At 37.1% G+C, this 22,930-nt stretch overlaps 1 protein-coding gene across 1 annotated transcript in view; it reads left to right on the forward strand.

Moving 5' to 3' along the window:
• The window catches only part of oxct1a (3-oxoacid CoA transferase 1a), a 52,123-nt gene that overhangs the window by 5,603 nt on the left and 23,590 nt on the right, over positions 1-22,930 (forward strand). The window contains exons 4-13 of the mRNA XM_079898080.1: positions 2,516-2,651; positions 2,814-2,963; positions 3,116-3,222; positions 5,032-5,092; positions 15,107-15,214; positions 15,314-15,428; positions 18,159-18,253; positions 18,700-18,748; positions 18,886-18,958; positions 22,566-22,641. Of these exons, the coding sequence (XP_079754206.1) occupies positions 2,516-2,651; positions 2,814-2,963; positions 3,116-3,222; positions 5,032-5,092; positions 15,107-15,214; positions 15,314-15,428; positions 18,159-18,253; positions 18,700-18,748; positions 18,886-18,958; positions 22,566-22,641 (970 nt within the window). The remainder of the gene's footprint in view (positions 1-2,515; positions 2,652-2,813; positions 2,964-3,115; positions 3,223-5,031; positions 5,093-15,106; positions 15,215-15,313; positions 15,429-18,158; positions 18,254-18,699; positions 18,749-18,885; positions 18,959-22,565; positions 22,642-22,930) is intronic.

Here is a 22,930-nt window from a genome sequence, read left to right on the forward strand (position 1 = left end):
AGCCTCAAACAATATCAGGAAGGCCATTCCAGAGTTTAGGAGCTAAATGTGAAAACGCCCTCCCTCCTTTAGTGGAATTAGATATCCTAGGAATGACCAGAAGCCTCGAATTTAGTGATCTTCTGCTACTTAAGTAGGGAGTCATTGAATCATTAATTCAACCAATTTGTTTAACAACATTAATTCACTCATGATCTAAGCATGTGACTGTTGGAAATCGCATGCTCTCTGATGTCTTTTGAATAAGTAATTACTTCACAACTGTTAAAAATGCATGTTCTATAGTATGATTGTGTATAGTATGAATGTAATCCGGACATTCTGCATTCATCATGTCATTCTAACGTGTAAATGGCAGCTGCATCAATTCACTGCCATTCACAATTCCTCACCCATGGACTCATGGGATAGCAAAGTGTCAATTTGAATGCGCACTTCAGAATCTCGTCAGAAGTAGGTAATTTAGGTACTTTTTGCCTACTGTTTTATGAATGCTGTGAATTTACTTCACTTTTCACATTCTTTTTTTGCCTACTAGTAGAGACTTATTTCTATGCAGCCTGTTTAAATCAGTTAATCATTCATTTGACCAATTTTCTCAAGTAAATTAATTCAAGAACAAAACACTGCTGTATGTTGCTTGGAAATACACAATGGTTTATTTTGATTGGATTTGATCTTTTTTCATTCATACGCATATATTCAAGTAACTGACAACAGTCTAAAATGTAAGTGACTCACTATTAACTTGTGTTGACTGTTGAGTAATGTCACTTATGTTTTTGTGGTTTTTATGAAATTTTGGAATCAGTCCGTTTTACCTCAGTAAATTCTAAGCACATACAGTATATGGCCTTGATAACTTCTCTTAAAACTAGTCTCTAAACACAAAAAAGCCTTTTCCACTTATCTGGCGGGAGAAAAAGTGAAAAAGACACATTAGAAGAGTTAATGAGAACATGGCATGACACAGTATGCATCTAATTGCAACCTTTCTCGGTCCAGTGAATGAGTCGTGACATAAAGAGTCTGCTCCCTGTTGATCGAATTAACCTAGAAAATATACTTGAACTTATAAAATGTCTCTAACTTTCATCAAACATTTCCCCCTCATGTTTCACCTGAAAGCCTTTGGTTTTAACAGTGTTAAAAATGTCCAGATCTGCACTACTGCACTGATTGCCTTTAAAAATGGGATAGCTAGTCAACATTTTCGTACCTCGGTGCCTTTCAATTCTCAATAAGTCATGCTATTTGTTAATGAATGACAAAATCAGCTTTGAGTCACTGCTTCTGTAACTGTGCCAAGCCACCGCACACACCGAATTGAGGAGGTCTGAGAGAGAGCTGTAAGACGTTTCATATGTTTCTTGCAGTAAAAAGGAGTTTTGTGTCCTTTGTCTCTGTTTTCTTGCGTGTTCTGAATTTTAATGACCTGTTTGCTACAGAATGATCATTGGACACTGGATTTAGACCAATTTAAGGAATAAGTGCTACTTTTCCAACAATAGTTCAACCTAAATTGGACATTGGTTTTCTGGAAATGTCTATTTGTTTGTTTGCAGTTAGGCATTATCTGAAGGTGGTGTGCCTAGTGGTTAACAATCAAGATTTGCAGCAGAACTTTTTTTCTTTTCTTTTATGAAAGAATTAAGACTTTTATTTTGAAAGGATGCATTAGATTGTTCAAAAGTGACAGTACTGATATTTTCTGTTACAAATAAATTCTATTTTTAAATAAATGTTCTTTTGAACCTTCTATTCATGAAAGAATCCTGAAAAACTGCTTCACAGTACCCTCAAAAATATTAAGCAGCATAACTGTTTTCAACATTCATAATAATCAAATCAGTATATTAGAATGATTTCTGAAGGATCATATGACACTGAAGACTGGCTGCTGAAAACTCAGCTTTGCCATCACAGGAATAAATTACATTTCAAAATATATTAAAATAAAAAACAGCTATTTAAATTGTATTACTATTTCACAAAATTACAGTTTTTACTGTATTTTTAACCAAATAAATGCAGCCTTGGTGAACCTATGAGACACATTTAAAAAAAAAAAAAAACGGTGCAGGACCCTAGGAATACAATTTGAAATCTAGCAGTTTTGTTCATGGGCGGTCAGTTTCCCAGCCAGGTTGAATTGAGCCAATCAACTTGAGCTGTAAATGCCATGTGGTTACTCACTCAAGACAATGAATTGTGTGAATGATTCATTTGTAAGACATCGTGAATTCGTGATGTTGCCGATGTTCACCAAGTACGCACACAGTCTCACCTCTAGTGACTGTCCTGATCTGTGACGTCAATAGTAGCAGATAAGGAAAAGTATGTTTCACTATTTATTTGACATAGATACCTTTGAATGGCCGTCAATAGAGAATGATACTTTTTTACAGTCATGCTGGGTAACATATACTAGATGTTTTTGAATAAAGTGATAAAATATATATTGCAGAAGGACATATTTAGCTATAGTTTTCGATCTTCTGTATGTTTTAAACAGGGTGGATGACTTTGGCCTGGGCCTGCTCCTTCGGACCAAACAGATCAAGCGTATGATCTCATCATATGTGGGGGAGAATGTGGAGTTTGAGAGGCAGTATCTCTGTGGCGAGCTGGAGGTGGAGTTGACCCCACAGGTGAGACCATCCTTTACCCGGAACTTCAGAATAAACACTTTACCTTTATTCTCAATGGCTTATTGCCCAGTATATGTATGCTAAAGATTTTATAGTACCATTCTTCCATAAAGTATCCAATCAGGAAGGTTTTGTTTACCCATTGTACTGTGTTAACGGCAGGGCACGCTAGCAGAGCGGATCAGGGCCGGTGGCGCAGGTGTGCCTGCCTTCTTCACTGCCACAGGCTATGGCACACTCATCCAAGAGGGAGGCTCTCCTATCAAATACAACAAGGACGGCACCATTGCCATCGCTAGTGAACCCAGAGAGGTCAGTTGTCGCTTATCTTCCAGTTTTAGTGAAGGATGCAGTCATACAGCTCATGTCTCAGATGAGATTTGATTGCTATTAATATCTGTGAGTGTGATGATCAGTAAAAATAGACATAGGATCTATTATGTTCTGCCGCTGTCATGTTTCAGGTGCGTGAATTTAATGGCCGGCACTTCATCATGGAAAAAGCCATCACGGGTGACTTTGCGCTGATCAAAGCCTGGAAAGCGGACAGGGCAGGAAATGTCATCTTCAGGTACAAAGGCTTGTTCTTCTGAGGTTATTCAGCTCCACTGTAGACGGACTAGAAGTTGTTTTCCTCAACCCAACAGTATCACATGTTCACTGGTGTGGTTGGTGTTTTGCCCAAACCTGAAAATAGCTCCTTTCTCTCACCTTACTGTTTCCATTTAGCACACACCCACAATGAAGGCAAGGCCACATGAGACACTTTTAGAAACATTACCTTATTTTAGAGAAAACTTTAAACACAGTAGACAAGGCAAATTGTTAAAATAGCTGTAATTTCAAACCCAGTCTTTTTCATTCATTATACAACCCACAGAAGATAATGACATAAAATAGTGGTAAAATACTTAAAGAAGAAGAAAAAAAGAAAATAGTACAATCATTTTTAAAATATTAGTTTTAAATGCACTACCATGCAGAGATTTAGGGTCAGTAAGATTTTCTTATGTACATTAAATATATTTACTGAAATATTATACATATTATTGCTAATATTACCAATAATAGTATTACTGTAATATCAGTATTGTTACTCTTTGAAATATCTCTTTTCTATTTTAATATATTTTAAAATGTAATTTATTCTTAAACGTATTCATTTTCAGCATCATTACTCCAGTCTTCAGTGTCACATGATCCTTCAGAAATCATTCTAATATGCTGATTTGGTGCTCAAGAAACATTTCTTATTATTATCAATGCTAAAAACTACGGAGCCCTTAAAGGGACATGGTTGAGGAAAAAATCTGAGATGGGAGGTAAAATAACGTTGGCATTCCCCCAAAAAACGTTGCATTCGCTCGCAAAACCTTTTGAGCTCTTGCGAGCGAACACAAAGTTTCTCGGAGGAACGAAAAACATTTTTGAATGAATGCAAATGTATTGACAAATAATTTTTCCTCCATCTCATATCATTTTTCCTTCACCATGTCCGTTTAGTGGCTCTGTATTATACACAGTTAAAGCTGCTTGATGTTTTTGTGGAAACCGTCATGCCTTTTTTCATGAATCTTTGATGAATAGAAAGTTTAAAAAAAGGTATGCTACTGTATAAAAGGGGTTATAAAAAGTCTTATAAAATAGCTGTGTATGGTAAAAATTGTGTTATATTTGATTTGAAAACAATAAAGATTTGAACAGAGGACATTATTATTGCTCATTTACATTTGCAACGTTACATACGTGTAAGTGTAGTATTTTGTTTTACCACAAGGGTGCACTGTTTCCTTTACCATAAAATTGTACACTTGTTCCGCTTTGGTTGATTTTTCTTAGGAAGATGGCACCAATATGGATGATGACTAAGTTGTTTTTGTTACATTTAATTTCAAAAGTCCACCATAGACATTCTATTAAGTAACTTTAAGTAACGACTACATGTCAAGATAATCTCAATAACTACATATCAACTAACTCTCATTAGAGTATAAGTAGACTATTAGGGCTAATACGTTTAGAATAAGTTGACATGTAACTTGCAGAGTTACTTCTAGTCAGTAGAATGTCTGTTTTTGATCATAAAAATAAAGAGTTTCTAATGACTGGTAGTTGACATGTAGTTACACAGTTACTTGTAGTTAGTAGAATCTCTGAAGTGGACTATTGAAATAAAGTGGTACCATTGTTTTTGTTAATGGTTCTGGACTGATTTTTAATAGCTTGTCATTCTGGCTCATTTCACCATATTCAATTATCAGTGGCTCGAAATTAGAGGAAAGAATATGCCACACATTGATGCATACAGTTCCACCTCAGCTCTACATGTCTGAAGTTGGTTTAAAAAGTTTGAATGCTTAGCATGTACTTTTTTTAACAGGAAAACAGCGCGAAACTTCAACCAGCCCATGTGCAAGGCAGCCAAGATCACAATTGTGGAGGTAGGTAAATACCATATTATCAGGGTTATGCAGTTGTTTAGTTTGGTTCAGACCTCATTGTTTTCTGTTTGCCAGTTTCTCCTTACCTTGTCTGTTACCATAGTCATTATTTGAGTTACCCAGGTGTTGTGTGTTACATTAACAGTCTCTGTGTTTATTTAAGCCCTCAGTTTATTTAGTCCTGTGTCATCTACCTTATGTGGTTGTGGGTTCCCCAGAGCCTCTCCTGTATACTTTTGTGAATTATTATATTAAATACTCTTTTGACTCCTGCCCATGTGCTTCTGTCAGATCCTGTTTGGATGCTCTATTAAAGGTTACAAGCTTGTAAATGTATCATGTTGTCCATCCTATAAATTCAATTCCCCTCTCCTGCATTTCATTTCATCATTGTTTTTCACATAAACAAAATAAATAGTTGGTTTCATCTAGATCTTTGAAGTTTGTTCCCCCCCATTCACTCCTTTTTCATTTCCTTTCTATCAAGAGCGCTTTTCAAACACTTGCCTGCATATCAAATATGCTTTTATCTAAGCCTTTGTTCAAAACGCGCAGCTACGAACAAAAGACTTATCAAAAGGCATTTTCAGTCGCCATGAACAAACTCCATTAATGAATCTGATCTTCCATCAGCACTGTTCTTTCTCTTGCAACCTTGGTTTGAAATGGTTTACGATGTGAAACAATACTGAATTTGAACCATTTGAGCAGATATTTCTGTAACTAGTCTTCACACTTCACTATCTGTCTACCAATAGTACTATCATCAGGAAGGAAGACTTTTAGCCCACTCAGATTCTTTAATTGTCTTCTGCTACAATTGTGTCGGATGCTATCAGCGCATTAGAGCTTTTATTTGTCCGGTTTTCAATCTTTATTGTGGCTGCACAGCAATATGAGCAGTTATTAGCAGCCAGTATCCTCTGACAATACGGTTATTGCAGTCCCACTAAAGATAAGCTTATCAGTTCTCTGAACACACCGTAATGGTTAAAGACCTTTTTCAATGTTTGTGCATCTGGTGATGAAAGCCATCCTGCTAGGAGAATGAATCAGTTGGCTGAGTGCTGAGCAACAGTGTGTATCTTGCATTCTGCCTCTGTTTGACTGGTTAAGATGTTGTTTGTGGTGCCAACTCACTCCAAATAAAGATTGACTCACTGCCATCCCTGTTGTCTGGGGATGAGAAAAGAAAACAGTCATTTGGGTTACAGGTGTCGTGTCTGTCTCATCTGTTTTAAAAGGTTTACTGGAGGAGTCTATTTATATACACTACTGTTCGAGAGTTTGGGGTCATTAAGAATGAAAAAAGAAGAAAATATGCTTTTATTCGGCAAGGACTCCTTAAATTGATCCGAAATGACAGTAAAGACATTTATAATGTTACAAAAGATTTCTATTTCAAATAAATGCTGCTCTTTTAAACACACTACTCTTTCTCATTGTTTCTAATAGAAAAAAAGCTCTCCAGAAAAATATTAGGCTGCACAATTGTTTTCAAAGAAATGTTTCTTGAGCTGCAAATCAGCGTATTATAATGATTTATAATAATGATTTAGTAATAATATGTCACAATATTACTGATTTGACTGTATTTTTGATCAAATAAATACAGCATAAGATACTTTTTTCAAAACATTTAACAATTATACGGTAGCATAGTTTGAGAATTGTTTTTATTTTGACCCACTACTGTTATTTTGATACAGTAAACAGAGCAAATAGCAGATGGATGTACATAATTATTTATTTACGACTCCACTCATCACAAAATCGTCCTGTATTAGTTCTAAAATTGCAATTCAAATAGTTCTTGAATTGCACTTCAGAATTCAGATCTGTCGATTACATTACATTGATTGCATTTTGCACCAGGGCTGTTGATTTAACATGGTTATTTAAAAAAATTATTAAAACAACACTTATAATATATTATAACCCTGTTATGATTGTAATTCTTTTATATATAAAAAAAATATATATTTCAGTATATATTAACAATATTAATTTGCAATTGGAATTCTATTAATTAATATGAATAAAATACAGTTGGTACGAGTCAGATTAATGGAATCAGCTACTACTGTTATATTAATATATTATCATCCTATTATGATTCACATATTTAATTTTGTAAATTGTTTTTATTAAAAATAATTTTCATGCAATTAGAATCATATTAATTAGCATTAATTAAAAACAGGAGCAAGCTGCTATTACAGGCAGCATTAACATTATTGATGTTCCTTTTAATGCTTTACTTGTCTGCAAAAGTGTCGCTGAATTATATTCATTTTAGGGCTTTTCTCAGCAAATTGTGTTGTTTAATGTAAATTTTATGTAATTAATGTGATTAAAATCAATTAAGTAGTCAATTGAAGACCATACTAGTTTAATACAGTGGAAATCTTGTGCATTTTGAGAGCATAGTGGATGTGACCCAGTTTTTGCAAGGACATTCTTTTCCCAGACAGAACCATCCTGTTACCTGCATATGAAAATCATCCTTACAGTCCTTAAGCTTATTACGGAGTGCTTGGAGCCAGCTTAAACTCTGTCCCATGTTTTACTTCAAAGAGTCTGTCGTTTGGTTCAGCCCTTTACCTGTATCCCCCTTCCCTTTCTTGTGTGTGTTTTCATATGTTATTTGTCTGTGGAGTGCACTATATTTTTTAGCTTCAGCATTTCCTTTACTTTCTGACATCTGATTTTCACTCCAAAGTAGCTGAGGCCATATTTAGCTGCTTGGAAGGGAGACAGTGTTTTATGATCGTCTAGTTATAATCTGCACAAACGCAGCAGCCACGTTGAATTATTTCCTCTCAATTGGCTGGGTGATGAGGCTTGCCAATGGCTCAGCGTTTCGAGAGAAGCGTTCCTGTTGCCTGTCAGAGCCAGGCGCTGGAAATACTGATGCCACTAGAGGAAACAGCCACCTTATTTCCTCTTGTTATAAAACAGACCGCGTCCTAATTAACAGGATATCTGATAGCTGTGTGTCTGTGAAGCTGCCATTTTCCTAATGAATTAAAAAGAACTGATCATTCGCATTAACCAAAGGAAATGCAGATTAAGAAAAATAATAAAGCAGGCGAAATCAATTCGGCCAGCTGGTTGCCAGGCGACAGAAGCCTGCACAGCAGATCCGTGGCATATTCCAGTTATCCTGTTATCGCAGGTACAATGAGGCCCAGAGCATTGTGGGATGCGAGGGCAGTTAGTTCAAACAAGGCCATATTTGCTAGTCACATTGGCTGTAAAAGTACCGATCTGTTCTTTTTCAAATTTTGTTGAAACGACAGGTTGCATGAAATGAGTTTTTCAGGATGGGGCTAATTGGTTATTGATGAAATTCGTCCTCAAAGGTATTATCTCTCCTCCTCCCTCTGTCCAATTTCTAAACGCTGATTATCCTTTTGGTTTGTTGCACATAAATTACCAGTGCAAGTGCGACAGCTGGGGCGTTGTGTGCGAGATCAGGGATATTGCTAAATGTGAAGCCAGTAGATCGTAGTGTTGATTATTTTCCAGTCCTATTTCAATCAAATAACCTCCTAGTAGAATATTTGAGTATTTCTTTATGGAAAGATTTTCTGTTATTATTCTGCACATTTACTGGACAGGACCAGGGTGCGAATTACACAATGGCCTTCAAATGTATGAATACATATACTGTATGAGGGTGATGGTTAGGGATGGGTACCGAAACCCGGTATTAAAGGGGCCCCGGTGCTGATTTTTGAAAGACCGCTGGATCGATAAGCTCGGACGTTATCGGTTCTGCTGTCGGTACTGGAGAAATTAAGAAAGTACGTGTTATTTATTATTGCTATTAAGAAATTATTATCTTGCTAATTTAACCTCGCCAGCCACTTTTATATATAATAATACTGAACCATTTGTCTGTGATGCATTTTTGCTGAAGAGTGTGTGTGTGTGTGTGTGTGTGTGTGTGTGTGTGTGTGTGTGTGAGACAGAGAGCGATCTTTCACACGGAGCCACGGCGCGCACAACACAACAGCCCTGCTTAATGAGTGACGATGAGGACAGAACTAAACATTCAAACGGTTACACTTTAGATCTTTGATATCAAACTAATTTTATTTTAGATTTAGATTTTGTCTTCCAATGATTATAAAAAAGAAGATACTTGAGGTAGCCTAAGTCTATAACCATTAAAAACTAAAGCCGCATTCTCTCCAACGCAACTCCCTTCCTTCCCGCCATTTCTCCCTAAAACCCAAACGTAACGTCAGAATCTGCACGATCGGTGATTGTTGTAAAATGTAGTCTACTGTTGCTAAACTGCGGGACGCGTTTGATAATAAAAGGCTGTTAAAAGTACCAAAATTGACGCAATAGACGCTGTTCCAAATGCGGCGCGCGCTCCGAAACACACCGCAACGAGACAAGCAACGTATATTTTGGGCTTCGTGTGCGCATCTAAACGATCAAATATACACACAAATATGTCAAAATGGCTTGGAGATTCACTTAAACAGTTTATTCACTTAAATACAGTTTATGTCTTAAATGGGCGTAAATGGTTGGGAGAAAATATTGATGCGTAATAATGATTAGATCTGCATTTGGTCTTAAAGAGGCAGCAGTCTAATAAACCTGCTGACGATTGCTCCATTAATGTGAATCAAACAACAAAAGGCAAAGAGAAAATCAGTCGCAGCTCTTGAATGAATAATTTTGGCTTTTATAAGCTTTAATCTATCTATGATAAACTATGCAGTGTTATTTTACATCTGACTTTATTAGATGTATTTTTAGCCCATATTACTCCTGAACATTAATGTCAGTAGACATTACTGAAATTAAAGCACTGGGTATATAATTTGTATATTTGTTTTATTGTATACTTTTTTTTTTGTTTGACCATGTGTTTGTACTTTGTTTTTGGTGTTCTATGTCTTCTGTATATAAAACACAAAAGCCTGCACCCTTCTGCATAACATACATGTTTTATTTGTTTTGTTAAAGCATTGCTTTTTCTTTTGCTATAGATATTTATTTAACATTTCAAAATATAAAGCAATATAAATTATGTTCTAAATGATTTCTTTTTTCCTCTTTTTTAATATAACAAAAAAAAAAAAAACGATAAGAATACCGTTAAAGTACCGGATCGATAAGGAGTAGGCCTATCGGTAAGAGTAGTAATACCGTTAAAACCTTAACGATACCCATCCCTAGTGATGGTTTATGGAAAAAAAAAAAAAAAAAAAATATATATATATATGTATGTACAGATACTGTATGATAATCAACTGTGTTTATATTGTAGATTGCTATGTTAGTTTATTTAAAGGCTGAATTCTGGTTTATCACAGCTCTTGGCATAGATTACAGCAATTTTATGAAAATGTGCTACATGTCGATAAATAACTTTTTAAAACGTACCTGTATCTTTAGAGGTCCCCTTCTCTTTAGTAGGTGCATATTCCCCTTGAGGGCCACTTGAGTGAAGTGGTAATTGTATTTAGCCCTGGGTTGGCGGCCCCTCAATGTGCATGGTGCTGATAGGCTGGGTTTCCTCTAACATACTCATCCTGAGCTGAAACATCTGGAGAAGGAAAATTACACTTACAAGACTGCAACTACTACACAAAATGTATCCTCAGTATATTCAAACATACCTTGTTTTGTGTTTATTAGAAAATGTCACTTTTGTTAGCTTAGTCCTGTTCACGCCTTCATTGGAATTTGGATTTGTCTCATCACGCTTGCTTACACAAACCTAACTATTTTTGAAGATTACTGTTTATTCGCGTGCCGTCTGTTGCTTATGCTTGGCATTTGATATGAAGTGAGACGTGTAAAAATAAACACGTAATCATTTTTAGCTACCTGCCAGATTCAAAGCGATATGTAGCATACACTTCATGTTTCTGATCGAGACACACTAACTGTTTCATAACAGCATGTGCCCATCAGCTTCTGCAGATTTAACCGGCTTTGACAAGGCTCACAGTCCAAAAAAAGAACAAACCTTGGAAAAAAAGGTTCCTCTATATCCCTCAAGGATTTTGTATCCCTTTTTTCCTTCTTTCTATGTGACATCAAGCTTATTTTCATTTCCATTGAAGACCAAATGCTATATAACATAAACTAATTCATATTATTAATATTAAAGGTTTAGTTCACCCAAAAATGATTTACTCACCCTCAAGCCATCCTAGGTGTATATGACTTTCTTCTTTCAGCCAAACAGAATCAGAGTTATTTTTTAAAATATCCTGGCTCTTCCAAGCTTTATAATGGGAGTGAATAGTAACTGAGATTTTGAAGCCCAAAAAAGCGCATCCATCATAAAAGTAATCCATACGGCTCCAGGGGGTTAATAAAGGCCTTTTTTGTAAGAAAAATATCCATAAATATAACTTTATAAACTGTAATCACTAGCTTGCGGTAACGTCTGTCTGCGTGTTCACGAGAAAGTCGAGTTCCGGCGTATGACGTGGGATGTTGGAGTAGCGTAAGCTTATGTGTGAGTAGATGCCTCTAGCGGGCAACAAACTCAAGCTCCTGCGACATTTCTCTTGAAAAATTCTCGTTTTGTTTTGCTCTATCCTCTGCGTTTCCGCGTTTATCAATACGTCATGCGTTATTCTTCTGCCGGAACTCGACTCGCGTACGGCTGTTACCGGAACAAAGTGATTATAGTTTATAAAGTTATAAATATGGATATTTTTCTTAGAAAATACATCACTTTGCTTCAGAAGGCCTTTATTAACCCCTGGAGCCGTATGGATTACTTTTATGTTGGATGGATGCGTATTTTTCAGCTTCAAAATCTCAGTTACTATTCACTCCCATTAAAAACCTGGAAGTGTTTGGCTGAAAGAAGAAAGTCATATACACCTTGGATGGCTTGAGAGTGAGTAAATTATGGAATAAGTTTGGGTGAACTAACCCTTTAACTTAACAAATGTTAACATAATAATTAGAGCTGTCAAACGATTAATCGCGATTAATCGCATCCAAAATAAAAGTTTGTGTTTACATAATATATGTGTGTGTATGGAGTATAATTATTTTCTATATATAAATACACACATATGCGTATATATTTAAGAAAAAATTGTTATTTATATATAAAATATTTATATATAATATAAATGATATATAATATAAATATATATACACAGTGTATACATGAAAATATTTCTTAAATATATACATGCATGTGTGTGTATTTATATATAGAAAATAATTATACACCGTACACACACATATATTATGTATAAACAAACTTTTATTTGGGATGTGATTAATCGCGATTAATCGTTTGACAGCCCTAATAATAATATAATATGCAGCAATGCAAAGCACTATTCACCTCTCTTATGGTCACTTTAATGGATCAGTTCACCCCGAAATTTAAATTATTCTTTAAACGAATCATAATTTAAGTAATAACAGCATACAGATTTGGACTGGTTTGAGGTTGAACAAATAATGGCAGATTTAATTTTTTTGGATGTACTGTTCCTTTAACCAATATGGTCTGTTTTGAATCCTACTGTATATGGTAACTGTGTATGCGAAGGGTTAATGAGGCACCGAACTCTCCGAAAGTGTTGTTAACTCCTACAGATTTCATTTTGTGCTCCGCATTAAACCCTTAGGCCGTCTGGAAGCCTTGAGCCCTTCAATCACTCTCTGCCCTGCACAGCCCGGGCTAGTGATAAAACGGCAAATGCCACCAGCGGTAACCATGACAACAACACCGCTCAATCTAGGTTCATCGTTTTGCCCTCTCTAATGGTGCCGCATGTAAAGGACACAGTTGTAAAATAGACCAATTTCAGGAAATATGTATTTCCCTTTATGTAAGATGCACAAGCGTATTGGATCTGACAGCTGCAGTCACGCTGGTCTGTCGGATACTTAGGATGCCTGGCTTTTGTTGTCTGTTTGTGCACATCTGCAGGGCTTAAACATGCTTTGGGCGCATCGATTTGGTTCTCGGCAAATTGTTTTCCCCCCTGAGCCCTTATTCTGAGTCTCAGATTTTTATTCAGTATTTTAAGAGCTTATTTTTGCTCCTTAAAGGAGTGCTAAGCCGCTCTCTTAGCTCTCAGCGGCGCTGCCTGTGAAACTGCGTGTGGGGATTTGTGCTGTTATCACACACAACAACACAACAGGTACAACAGCGAAATTCAACATGGGAGGATGTGGAGGAAAACAGGTTTTTGCAAAATGAGACATACTTGACAATTACTGATCACAAAGTTCATCCAAAAATCGAAATTAAAATGATTTTCTCTGTTCTATGAAACAAAGAAAGTTTCTAAGTTATCTTGTCCTTAATGACAGTGAAAGGTGTTTGTTATTAATAATGGTAAATGCCATTGGTTCAAATGAGAGATCTGAATATGCAAATATGAAATAGCAAAAATTTCCATTTAATCAAAAGTATGGAGTATTAGAAGCTCCATACTAGACGCGCCAGCTCAAACCCTATTTTGGTGTTCAAATCTACTGTCAGGATTTACTAAAGACACTACGTTCCTGTGTATCTTGTAATTGGTTCCAAATGCAAAATTTGAATATGCAAATATTAAAATTGCAGAAATTAAATATTAATCACAAGTATGCTATTAGCTTTTGTGTTTCTTGTAACTGGTTACAAGTGCCAAATTTGAATATACAAATATTATAATATGCACAAATGAAATTTGAAATGAAATGCTTTTTGGAGTTTCTGGTGATTGATGACAATTTTGGTGATGATTATAAAAAGAGCAAAGTAAACATGCTGCTAGACATCTCCTTTTGAGAATAAATCCCGACTTGTATGCAAAACTGTCCCTTCAGCCAGTTTTATAAACTTCTTGACTTCAAGATTAGTGGTTTTGGAAAGTTTGTGAAAGTTTAAGTCTCGAGTAGCTGTCAGCACCATTCCCTTTGCTCATATCCTCTAGTCTCCCAAGAGAGATAGGTTTACATTTTCCCATTTGCTGGGCAAACCCTCCTCAATCAGGCTGCTTATGTGTGACAGGTTTATTGTTCCCTGAAGGGTCCTTAAAGCTGCCCATATCAATGATGTGTGGAAAAGCAACTGAAAAGGCAATATCTATATCTCTGAATTCAGAATAAAAGCTTTTTCTTACATCTGACACAATGGAAGGCATTTTCAAAATTTTCAAGGGCGGTTTGACCTACAGTGTATGGTATGTTTGTCAGCTGTAATGGATGGCAGACAGAGAGCTGATGATAGATGATGATACAGAGCAGTGAAGAAATGTCTGACACTGAACTGTCATCTGGCCCGGTGTCCATTACCGGACTTATTTCATCAATTTTCTTGAAACAGTATGTGTATTATTTTGAGTGTTACTTGTTGGATGTGTGAAACTGCGCTATCGTTCAAAAGTTTTGGGTCTGGAATTTTTTTTATGTATTTGAAACTACTCTTATGCTTACCAAGGCTGCATTTATTTTATCCAAAATACAGTAAAACAGTAATATTTAGAATTATTATTACAATTTAAGTTTTCTAATATATTTTAAAATGCAATTTATTCCTGTGATGGCAAAGCAGATTTTTTTAGCATCATTACTCCAGATTTCGGTGTCACATGATCCTTCAGAAATCATTCTAATATGCTGATTTGATGCTCAAGAAACATTTCTTATTTTTATCAATGTTGAAAACAGTTGTCCTGTGTAATATTTTTGTGGAAACTGAGATACAATAGACACAATGATAAATAGAAAGTTAAAACCACTTGAACAGCTTTTTTTTTTTATTAAAATCTTTTTTTGCCCTACATGCTGTCAACATGCTAAAACTGTCTCTGAGAGGTTGCAGCACCCCCTTTAGCCATTGCACAAAAGATTGAAAGGTACTTGAAAATCTCGATAAACTTATCTACCCCACTAAACAACTAGACAGTTGTTAGATGGCTAGTCAACAGTTCTGCTAATCTGTATTACAAAGAATCATGAGATCTTAATCTCATTGTCACCTTCAGCTGGTCTATGTTCTGTCTTCAGGTAGAGGAGATTGTAGATGTGGGCACGTTTGCAGCAGAGGACATCCACATCCCCAGCGTCTACGTCCACAGGATCGTCAAGGGAGATCTCTACGAGAAACGGATCGAGGTGAGGTGGCGTGACTTGTCTGACTCGTTTCTGTCAGTTTTCCTTTATCCATCTATCCTCTGTCATCTTTTTGCCGTCCCTCTGTCTGACATTTTGCAGAGGCGTACAGTTAAGAAAGGCCAGGCTGAAAATCCCAAACCCACAAAAGACTCTGATATTGTGAGAGAGAGGATTATTCGCAGAGCTGCGCTGGAGTTTGAGGACGGGATGTACGGTATGTACAGTGTTTCCGACCATGTCACCTACATTTTTTGTTTTAATCTCACTGGACCATTGTTTTATCCTTTAAAGAGATAGTTCACCCAAAGATGAAAATTCTGTCATCATTTACTCACCCTCACGTTGATCAAAACCTGTATAGAGTGCATTAGCGCCCGCCCCCACTAGTATTTTTTCCATTAATTTTTCCTATAGGGATTTTTAAAAAGTTTTCATTAAAGAGTTATAAGTCGTGAACCAAGCCAACCAGCTATGAGGTGAATCACAACACTACAAACTTTGATTTGAAGCAAAAAAGTTTTTGAAAATCAGACAAAAAGACAGAAGTACAAGACTGTGTACCTAACAGTTTTAGTGAGGGAAAGAAAACTACAATTCAATGAAGAATTGAGTGGTGCAGGTATGATGTCACTTTGTAGGCCAACTGGCAGTCAGCATCGCGCTGGTTCCCTCGACAAAAACCCAATAGGTTTTTTCCATAGGTTTTTGGATTATCGCAAAAAACAAGCTCTGTGATCAACAAAAGTTTCTGATGCTAATTTGTCCATCAAGATAATTATCACAGATGAACACAACTTTTATGAATTTACAGTACACGTGGAAACTATTCACAGCGCTTTACTTTTTCCACATTTTGTTATGTTACAGCCTTATTCCAAAATGCATTAAATTCATTATTTTCCTCAAAATTCTACAAACAATACCCCATAATGACAACGTGAAAGAAGTTTGTTTGAAATCTTTGCAAATGTATTAAAAATAAATACATAAGTATTTACAGCCTTTGCTCAACACTTTGTTGAAGCACCTTCGACACCAATTACAGCCTCAAGTCTTTTTGAGTATGATGCACCAAGCTTGGCACACCTATTTTTGGGCAGTTTCTCCCATTCTCCTTTGCAGAACCTCTCAAGCTCCATCAGGTTGGATGGGGAGTGTCGGTGCACAGCCATTTTCAGATCTCTCCAGAGATGATCAATCGGGTTCAAGTCTGGACTCTGGCTGGGCTACGGTTGTCCCGTAGCCACTCCTTTGTTATCTTGGCTGTGATCCTGTCGTCCTGTCGATCCATTGTCGTTGTCCTGTTGGAAGATGAACTGTCGCCTCAGTCTGAGGTCCAGAGCGCTCTGGAGCAGGTTTTCATCTAGGGCATCTCTGTACATTGCTGCATTCATCTTTCCCTCGATCCTGCCTAGTCTCCCAGTTCTTGCCGCTGATAAACATCCCCACAGCATGATGCTGCCACCACATTGCTTCACTGTAGGGATGGTATTGGCCTGGTCATGAGCGGTGCCTGGTTTCCTCCAGACATGACACTCTCCATTCAGGCCAAAGAGTTCAATCTTTGTTTCTCATGGTCTGAGAGTCCTTCAGGTGCCTTTTGGCAAACTCCAGAGGGGCTGTCATGTGCCTTTTACTGAGGAGTGGCTTCCGTCTGGCCACTCTACCATACAGGCCTGATTGGTGGAGTGCTGCAGAGATGGTTGTTCTTCTGGAAGGTTCTCCTCTCTCCACAGAGAAACACTGGAGCTCTGTCAGAGTGACCATCGGGTTCTTGGTCACCTCCCTGACTAAGGCCCTTCTCCCCCGATCGCTCGGTTTGGCCGGGTGGCCAGCTTTAGGAAGAGTCCTGGTGGTTCCAAACTTCTTCCATTTATGGATGATGGAGGCCACTCTGCTCATTGGGACCTTCAATGCTGCAGACATTTTTCTGTACCCTTCCCTAGATCTGTGCCTCGATACAATCCTGTCTCGCAGGTCTACAGACAATTCCTACTTCATGGCATGGTTTGTGCTCTGTCATGCACTGTTAACTGTGGGACCTTATATAGACAGGTGTGTGCCTTTCCAAATCATGTCCAATCAACTGGATTTATCACAAGTGGACTCCAATCAAGTTGTAGAAACATCTCAATCAGTGGAAACAGGATGCACCTGAGCTCAATTCTGTATGTCATGGCAAAGGCTTTGAATACTTATGTACATGTGTTTTTGTTTTGTTTATTATTTTTAATACATTTTCAAAGTTTTCAAACAAACTTCTTTCACGTTGTCATTATGGGGTATTGTTTGTAGAATTTTGAGGAAAATAATGAATTTAATCCGTTTTGGAATAAGGCTGTAACATAAAATCTGGAAAAAGTGAAGCGCTGTGAATACTTTCCGGATGCACTGTAGCAGCCTAAATGCAGTCGCCAGAAGTAAAAAGCAAAAGGTAGGTTATAAACGTTTGATTGGTGTCTTTTTCTGTACATCATCATAGGTAACGTAGTGTTTCACCAGAAATTCAGCTGTTAAACGATTATTTTAAAAATAAACTGAAATAATGCGAGCTGACGTCTTCTTTAAAGGTTTATAAGTTATCATTTAAAATCAGTTTCCCTTTGGAGAAAATGAATGGAGTTTTTACCTGACTGTTGCACTATATTACTTTTTTTTTTAAACAAAACAAAACAAAATTTTTTTTTACTGGCCTCTATTTGCCATCCAATTACAACGAATAAGGACTGAAGCTTTCAAAGTACCATAAAACCGATTCACACATCTTATATTTCATGTCTTTTGGAGCCATAGCTTTGTGTGAAAAACATACTGAAATTGGGTGAGCTTTTCCTTTCATTTTAACAGATTATTGGAAGCAACAATGGTTTTATTGTTTACTAAAATGACATTTCCTGTGTGTCTCTCATGATAATCTTTTAATGCAGTTTGATAACCTTTTTAGCTAACCTGGGCATTGGGATCCCCATGCTGGCAAGTAATTTCATTAAACCAGATATTACCGTCCACCTGCAGAGTGAAAATGGCATTCTGGGACTGGTAAGCTCTTCTTTAACAGATTTGTATTGAATTTGCTTAATGCAGTTAAACATTATTGAAAAACCATCTGTTATGATTTTAATTATTATGTTAATGAGAGAAAAACACTCACTTAATGAGAGAGTTGTTTGAATCTAGTTGTTTTTAAGTGTACACTTTAATTGCATCTGTAGTTTTTATGAGAAAAATATTAATGGCAAATATTACCATTATCTGATATACTGTTATGCTATCATATATAAAATGAAAAATAATGAGTTTAGACATAAAACCATTAGATCTGTGTAAATGTCTTTTGTCTACATGAAGGAAGAGTTAAATTCTTGTCTCCATTTAACTATAAACGTTGTTGTTTGTTGTATATTTCTTTTTTAATATGAGCCAAGTGATTTTTGCACTCATCCTAAAATAATTAATGAGTACTTATTTTTTTAAATATAATTCAGGGCCCTTACCCAACAGTGGAAGAGGTTGATGCAGATCTTATAAATGCTGGTAATAATTATCCCTCACTTTCATTTTTGTAGACAATTATACAGCATTAGCTTTGCATAAATTGCCTTTTAATAACCTAATTTGTCCATTCGGAACACTTAATGAAAGCACTTTCCATTTCACCCTTACCCTTTCAGGTAAAGAAACTGTCACAGTTCTTCCTGGAGCAGCCTATTTCTCTAGCGACGAATCCTTTGCCATGATCAGAGGGTAAGGACAAATCACATTTTAGTCTTCAATCATATATAAGGGCTTTTTTTTTTTTGAACAGTGTTTTGTAACCATTTCCACAAAACATTTTTCACAAGTTGACTTTATTTTCAGTTGTTTGGTCCTCAGACAGGCTGAGTACTTTGACCCAGATGATAAAACTTTTAAAGAAACCAGCTGTGGGTGGAAGAGCTCGCTTAGACATTCCGATAAGAAATGTGACTTTCTGTGTTGAATGAAGTGCCGTGACTGTTTCGGGGCGTAAGGGCTTGATTTGCAGCTGGTAAAGGGTTATTTTCTGAGTGTTAATCATGAATGTGTGGAATGGAGCGGAGGCAGAATATGCAATGAGTCGGCCGTGACGCTGACTGCGCCTTTGGGCACGTTGGCTGACATTTTCAGCTCTGTCAAAACAGGTGGCTACTTTAATTGGATGCTTCTTGTACTGCTCAGTAGGGTGAGACGGCCGGAAATAAGGTGCTTTGTCTCTCTCGGTGCCGTTCTGGCCTTCACGGAGAAACCTGCGGTGCTGTCAATAAAGCAATTGACTCTTGCTGGTCTTAAGTGCGGGAGTGTGTAATTCTTCATCCTGTGTACATGAATATCAATTTCCTGACGACACCAAGTGTTCATGTGTTGATTTTCCCAGTGTACTGTATTAACACCAAGAGTCTGAGACCACTGAGAAAATACTTCTCTTTTTGTCTAATTTAATGAAAAAATAATATAAAAGTTTATTTATTTATTATTAATATGAATAATTTGAAAACAATGATATTGGCAGCATAACAGCTTAATTTTTTTTTTTGAATTTCAGGATGAGTTAAAGGGGTGGTTGATTTATGATTTTACTTTTTTAACTTTAGTTAGTGTGTAATGAAGCAAAAACAACATCTGCAAAGTTACAATGCTCAAAGTTCAAAGCAAAGGGAGATATTTGCTTTTAAAGAAATTGCTTTTTAAGGACTACAACAAACGGCTGGTAGGGACTACATGACATTCCTCCAGGGTTAGTGACATCACCAACCCTAGAATTTACATAAACCCCACCCCCTGACATCAAAGACTTATTTACATCTTCTGAAAAGGGCATTATACCACCCCTTTAAATAAAAAAATTGTATGTATACATGTATGTATGTATATATATATATATATATATATATATATATATAAGTGTATATATATATACACTCACCTAAAGGATTATTAGGAACACCTGTTCAATTTCTCATTAATGCAATTATCTAATCAACAAATCACATGGCAGTTGCTTCAATGCATTTAGGGGTGTGGTCCTGGTCAAGACAGTCTCCTGAACTCCAAACTGAATGTTGGTGCCAGACGGGCCAGTCTGAGTATTTCACAATCTGCTCAGTTACTGGGATTTTCACGCACAACCATTTCTAGGGTTTACAAAGAATGGTGTGAAAAGGGAAAAACATCCAGTATGCGGCAGTCCTGTGGGCGAAAATGCCTTGTTGATGCTAGAGGTCAGAGGAGAATGGGCCGACTGATTCAAGCTGATAGAAGAGCAACTTTGACTGAAATAACCACTCGTTACAACCGAGGTATGCAGCAAAGCATTTGTGAAGCCACAACAACCTTGAGGCGGATGGGCTACAACAGCAGAAGACCCCACCGGGTACCACTCATCTCCACTACAAATAGGAAAAAGAGGCTACAATTTGCACGAGCTCACCAAAATTGGACTGGAAAAATGTTGCCTGGTCTGATGAGTGTCGATTTCTGTTGAGACATTCAGATGGTAGAGTCAGAATTTGGCGTAAACAGAATGAGAACATAGATCCATCATGCCTTGTTACCACTGTGCAGGCTGGTGGGTGGGATGTTTTCTTGGCACACTTTAGGCCCCTTAGTGCCAATTGGGCATCGTTTAAATGCCACGGCCTACCTGAGCATTGTTTCTGACCATGTCCATCCCTTTATGACCACCATGTACCCATCCTCTGATGGCTACTTCCAGCAGGATAATGCACCATGTCACAAAGCTCGAATCATTTCAAATTGGTTTCTTGAACATGACAATGAGTTCACTGTACTAAAATGGCCCCCACAGTCACCAGATCTCAACCCAATAGAGCATCTTTGGGATGTGGTGGAACGGGAGCTTCGTGCCCTGGATGTGCATCCCACAAATCTCCATCAACTGCAAGATGCTATCCTATCAATATGGGCCAACATTTCTAAAGAATGCTTTCAGCACCTTGTTGAATCAATGCCACGTAGAATTAAGGCAGTTCTGAAGGCGAAAGGGGGTCAAACACATATATATATATATGTATATGCATGTTTGTTTGTTTGTTTCTTTATTCTAGCTATCTGTTTTAGTGTCACAAGTTTAAATTTATCTTTAATAATGCTGTTATTTACATAACTGTATGTTAAGCATTAGTCCCATGTCGTCTAGAAAACTCCCCGTTGATGTTTTATGAGCCTTATCGATTTTTCCACAGGCAGCTAACACCGCCCTCCCACAAGCCTCAGAATTATTTCTGTGTTCGCCGTCTGTGAATCCAGCAGCGGTCGTATATTTAGGCCTTAATTGTCTGGTGCAATAGGGAGCACAGTGACTGGTCATGGGGTCTTTGCTGTACCCGGCACAAGGGGAGTCATGACAGCACATACATTAAGAATAGAGCACTTCCACCCACTTACAGTCTGTCTGTAGATGCATGAATAAGGCCATCACAATCCACTGGTTTAGTGGTGCACTATTTCAAGCCAATAGGGTTGACTTTTCGACACACAGGTCCTTACTACTCAAATGATTTTGTCTAGTCTTTTAGAAAGTGTTGAGGAATTTTTTTTTTTTTTTTGGATGGCCTTTTGAAATTGACAATTTTGCCTAAATCAAGTGTGTATTGAGCATGAATTACTAGTTATAAAGGAAGTACTGAAGTTCACCCTAACATAAGCTGGTGAACTATTTATTTCAATTGTTTGTCAGCAATGACTTAAGTAATAATCTTGCATTTGTTAAATCCATGACCGAACGACATGATCTCATAACAAAAATAGTGGCTTATTGTTCTTATTCTTATGAGGATGTCCCGGTTCTCAGTGTTTTATTGCAGACTTTACAGCTTTGAAACCGAATTCTGTTGTTCCACATTCCAAAAAATATAATTTTATAATTCTATTATATTAATTAGTGAGACCAAACAGATTAGTTTAAGTGCCTAACTCTGCATCTGTCTAAATATTTAGGGCCTGAGTACCGATGATGTGAGGACCCTATTGGAATTGCTCCGTTTATTAGCCACGATACTCCTGAGTAAAGGTGCAGTCACGTTTACTGTTGTTTGTGAGTTTTCTTGCGAGAAATCCAGTCATTTCAATAGGAATCCGCGCAATGTGGAATTTTGCTGAGAGATTTCCGCACTCAGATTTCGTGAAAAGTTCAGTTGGTCACACGATTTTGCTGCGTTGACCAATAGAAAGCTGCTTCGTTTGACATTCTGTGCAGTGCTTCACATTGCTACTCTATTGACAATAGACAATGGGCCTTTTTTGCCAGTGAAATTTTGCTGAAATGTGACCGCACCTTAATTTTGCCATTGATGTCTTTTTTTGTTTCCTCTAGGGGTCATATCAACTTGACCATGTTAGGAGCCATGCAGGTATCCAAATATGGAGATTTGGCCAACTGGATGATTCCGGCAAGTTCACAATTTCATTCACTTATTGGTACAATATGTCAGACTGACCAGGCAGTGTGAAGCTGAAATGTTACTTGCTTCAGTCCAGCCATTTGTGTCACACACACAAAACATTTTGGCTACTGCATGTTGTTTTTTAAGTACAATATGTTTGTAATTACATTTTCTTGTGTCTTTCTCAAGTATTTTATACTAGAGACTTGTGTAAAAGGTTTCATCACGCATACATTCATTGCTGAATCAAACCAAACTTCAAGACTATCATAGAACAGCTCCAATTCTTTCCCTT

This window comes from Squalius cephalus, assembly GCF_949319135.1.
Source record: "Squalius cephalus genome assembly, chromosome: 16".
Classification (NCBI taxonomy): domain Eukaryota; kingdom Metazoa; phylum Chordata; class Actinopteri; order Cypriniformes; family Leuciscidae; genus Squalius; species Squalius cephalus.